The sequence below is a fragment of the Schistosoma mansoni genome (genome assembly GCF_000237925.1).
Source record: "Schistosoma mansoni, WGS project CABG00000000 data, chromosome 2 unplaced supercontig 0332, strain Puerto Rico, whole genome shotgun sequence".
In the NCBI taxonomy this organism is placed as follows: domain Eukaryota; kingdom Metazoa; phylum Platyhelminthes; class Trematoda; order Strigeidida; family Schistosomatidae; genus Schistosoma; species Schistosoma mansoni.
In genome coordinates this window covers 26210-30000 of record NW_017386004.1, presented here as the reverse complement: position 1 = coordinate 30000, position 3791 = coordinate 26210, and the positions used below count along the sequence as shown (strand labels likewise).

Here is a 3791-nt window from a genome sequence, read left to right as displayed (position 1 = left end):
ACTCTCTCTTCAAGTACTTTTCAACTTTCCCTCACGGTACTTGTTTGCTATCGGACTCGTGTAAGTATTTAGCCTTGGATGGAGTTTACCACCCACTTTGGGCTGCATTCACAAACAACCCGACTCCAAGGGTAGCTCAGAGCAAAACTGTCACACTTGATCTCTGCCCCCACGGGCCTTTCACCCTCTTGGGCCAGAATGGGAAGCCGTACTCATTGCTGGACTTGGACAGAGCAGTAATGCCTGAAGCCACCCTAAACACCACATTGCCTTACGATCAAATAACCGCAGGCTTCGGTGTTGGGCTAATCCCTGTTCACTCGCAGTTACTAGGGGAATCCTTGTTAGTTTCTTTTCCTCCGCTTAGTGATATGCTTAAGTTCAGCGGGTAATCACGTCTGATCCGAGGTCGGGGTCAATTAAATAATTCGTGCATAATACACACACAATCGGTACAAACCATAGACCAAACCAGAGACAAGATCAAGTGATTAACGTAGCATACGATAGGTGCGAATTATCCCGAGCGTGTATAATGTCATTAAGCCACGACTCGAGCACAACCCACCGCAGCATCTCAATCAAGTCATCTAGACCAGACTAGGCTGTGGCCGGATTATTAGGACGGAGCCTCTGACCAGCAACCCGCGTTGATATACGGGTTTAAACGCCGGCAGGCACTCGCCCAATCCACGACTTAATGTGCGTCGTGATAGATGAAAAGCCGACCCTCGGACAGGCGGGCCACAGGATATCCCGTAGCCGCAATATGCGTTCAAGATGTCGATGTTCAAAGCAGTATGCAGTTCACATTAATTCACACAGTTGGCTGCACTCTTCATCGACACACGAGCCGAGTGATCCACCGCTCAAAGTTGTACGCCAATAATCCCATACATCGGTTACCCAAATGCATAGAACTAATGGTTAACGCTGCAGCTCAGGATATTTACCGCTAAGCCAGCGTACATGCAGTCCAGCACGAAGCCAGGTGCATGCCAGGCAGCAAACCCGTGAATGGCAAGCCAATCCGGATCGCTTCAACAGTGTAAAAGGTTTGAAATAGGAACAATAACAGGGCGGACTTGCATGCATATAGCAAACAATTCTCTTTGAACCTAGCACACAACAATATTGTCATGCACTGTCCCATCGCCCTTGGCAGATCAGGCAACCCGAAAGTCACGAGAACACCATCAGGGCATACGACAGGCTAGGTACCCCGGTCAAGAAAATAATAACCACTGAAGCCTAGGGTGAATTTCCACTAAGCCAGGGTACATGCAGTCCAGCGCGAAGCCAGGTGCATGCGTCATTATATATTTTGGGTTCATGTTAATGATCCTTCCGCAGGTTCACCTACGGAAACCTTGTTACGACTTTTACTTCCTCTAAATAGTCAAATTAGGTCATCTTCTCAGCATCAGTCGAGCGGCAAAGCCACTACAACGACGCCAATCCAACGACCTCACTAAACCATTCAATCGGTAGTAGCGACGGGCGGTGTGTACAAAGGGCAGGGACGTAATCAGCGCAAGCTTATGACTTGCACTTACCAGGAATTCCTCGTTCACGGGGAATAATTGCAAGCCCCGATCCCAGTCACGACGGTGATGAAACAGTTTGCCCAACCCTTTCGGGCCAGGTTTCCAGACTCGCTGGCACCGTCATTGTAGCGCACGTGTGGCCCCGGACATCTAAGGGCATCACAGACCTGTTATTGCTCAATTTCGTGCGACTTAAGTGTGCCGCTTGTCCCTCTAAGAAGTAAAAACTGGCACCGCACCCGCCGGATCACGACCACACTACTCCATAAAGAAGCAATAGAAGCCGCGCCCTAAACGAGCACAGAGGACCAGTCTACTATTTAGCAGGTTAAAGTCTCGTTCGTTATCGGAATTAACCAGACAAATCGCTCCACCAACTAAGAACGGCCATGCACCACCACCCACCGAATCAAGAAAGAGCTATCAATCTGTCAATCCTCACAGTGTCCGGGCCGGGTGAGTTTTCCCGTGTTGAGTCGAATTAAACCGCAGGCTCCACTCCTGGTGGTGCCCTTCCGTCAATTCCTTTAAGTTTCAGCTTTGCAACCATACTCCCCCCGGAGCCCAAAGACTTAAAGGTTTCCCGGGGACTGCCCGCGATGTCAATTATAGAACCAACGCGGATCGTCAGTTGGCATCGTTTATGGTCAGAACTACGACGGTATCTGATCGTCTTCGAAACTCTGACTTTCGCTCCTGATCAATGAAAACATTCTTGGCAAATGCTTTCGCTGTAGTTTGTCTGGCGGCGATCCCAGAATTTCACCTCTAACACCGCCATACAAATGCCCCCGTCTGTCCCTCTTAACCATTACTTCGGATCCGAAAACCAACAAAATAGAACCGAAGTCCTATTTCATTATTCCATGCAAGAATTTTCAGGCACATAGGCCTGCTTTGAGCACTCAAATTTGTTCAAAGTAAAGATGCCGTCCGCTCCCGACACCCGTTTAAAGGCATCCGGAAGCATGCCGACAGGTCAACAAGACGAACTCGTCAACCCACCAGCACCCGTTTAACACAGACACGGCTGAAAGGCTGCACAGCCACTACACCGAGCTGAACACTGGTCCTGATCGTAACCAAAACCGTGAACAAGCAACGGCATGCGACCGCACGACCCAGATTCAACTACGAGCTTTTTAACTGCAGCAACTTTAATATACGCTTTTGGAGCTGGAGTTACCGCGGCTGCTGGCACCAGACTTGCCCTCCAATTGGTCCTCGTTAAAGGATTTAAATTGTACTCATTCGAATTACGGAGCCTCAATTGAGTCCCGTATACGTATTTTTCGTCACTACCTCCCCGTGCCGGGAGTGGGTAATTTTCGCGCCTGCTGCCGTCCTTGGATGTGGTAGCCATTTCTCAGGCTCCCTCTCCGGAATCGAACCCTGATTCCCCGTTACCCGTTATCATCATGGTAGGCAAATCACCTACCAACAAATTGATAGGGCAGACATTTGAAAGATCCGTCGCCGACACAAGGCCGACTGCGATCAGTAAAGTTATCCAGAGTCATCACAGAATGTAACAGGCACAGCCGAAGCCGCACCCGGTTGGTTCTGTTCTAATAAATGCACCCGTCCCCTTGCGGGTCAGGGATTCAAGGCATGTATTAGCTCTAGAATTACTACAGTTATCCATGTAGCGTTTACGATCTAAGGAACCATAGCTGATTTAATGAGCCATTCGCGGTTTCACCGTTTTAAGGTATGTACTTAGACATGCATGGCTTAATCTCTGAGACAAGCATATGACTACTGGCAGGATCAACCAGTTTGTTCACAGTTATATAATATACCCTTATGGGCGAGGGTAATCTTGCACTGGTTTTCAGGTGAACCAGACACCATCCAGACTTTCACGAGGCAACCCAAACAGTACAGCTCAATCCCGCTGGATAGGAGAGCCAGACACTACCCAGGCTTAGCCCAAGCAGTACAGCTCAATCCCGCCCTACAGGAGAACCAGACACTATAAAGGCTTCAACGTTACAATCCGAACAGCTCGGCCCAATCCTGTGGCGCAACCACTCAGGTACCAAACACCCTGGTGGACCATTCGCACCGTTCATGTACACATTTACATCCCGTGTATAAATATTCCGATCAGTGATCGCGTAAATCAATTATGCACAGCACGAACAGGCCAAAGTTGACCCATTCCGCTTACACGACAGCCAAACTCATTAATATTGGCAATGGCGATATGCCTTACAATGCTCCAATGACCTAGGCCCTTGA

General features: G+C 49.1%; 1 protein-coding gene and 5 non-coding genes across 8 annotated transcripts in view; 3 read left to right on the top strand and 3 right to left on the bottom strand.

Annotated features, from left to right (window-relative positions):
* The window catches only part of Smp_sma.28s-18.1, a 1693-nt gene extending 1081 nt beyond the window's left edge, over nt 1–612 (top strand). Inside the window, exon 1 of the ribosomal RNA XR_001974604.1 lies at nt 1–612. This exon is cut by the window's left edge and continues 1081 nt beyond it. This is a non-coding gene — a ribosomal RNA (ribosomal RNA).
* Nucleotides 613–723: 111 nt separating this feature from the next.
* On the top strand, nt 724–876 carry Smp_sma.5.8s.1. The gene has a single exon (XR_001974625.1). It is a non-coding gene; the product is annotated as a ribosomal RNA (ribosomal RNA).
* Nucleotides 726–879, bottom strand: Smp_sma.5.8s-58.1. 2 transcript variants are annotated; one of them, XR_001974619.1, is made up of 1 exon: nt 726–879. It is a non-coding gene; the product is annotated as a ribosomal RNA (ribosomal RNA). The 2 variants fall into 2 exon arrangements; XR_001974620.1 differs by having other exon boundaries at nt 726–872.
* Nucleotides 880–1354: 475 nt separating this feature from the next.
* Nucleotides 1355–3327, top strand: Smp_sma.18s.1. Its single transcript, XR_001974600.1, has one exon. It is a non-coding gene; the product is annotated as a ribosomal RNA (ribosomal RNA).
* On the bottom strand, nt 1357–3020 carry Smp_sma.18s-10.1. Of its 2 annotated transcripts, none has more exons than XR_001974584.1 (1): nt 1357–3020. It is a non-coding gene; the product is annotated as a ribosomal RNA (ribosomal RNA). The 2 variants fall into 2 exon arrangements; XR_001974585.1 differs by having other exon boundaries at nt 1357–2340.
* On the bottom strand, nt 2563–2910 carry Smp_100450 (hypothetical protein; the record flags this gene model as incomplete). Its single annotated transcript, XM_018791480.1, has 1 exon — nt 2563–2910. One exon carries the CDS (start codon nt 2908–2910, stop codon nt 2563–2565), a length of 348 nt encoding a protein of 115 aa, XP_018645350.1.
* Nucleotides 3328–3791: the final 464 nt, after the last annotated feature.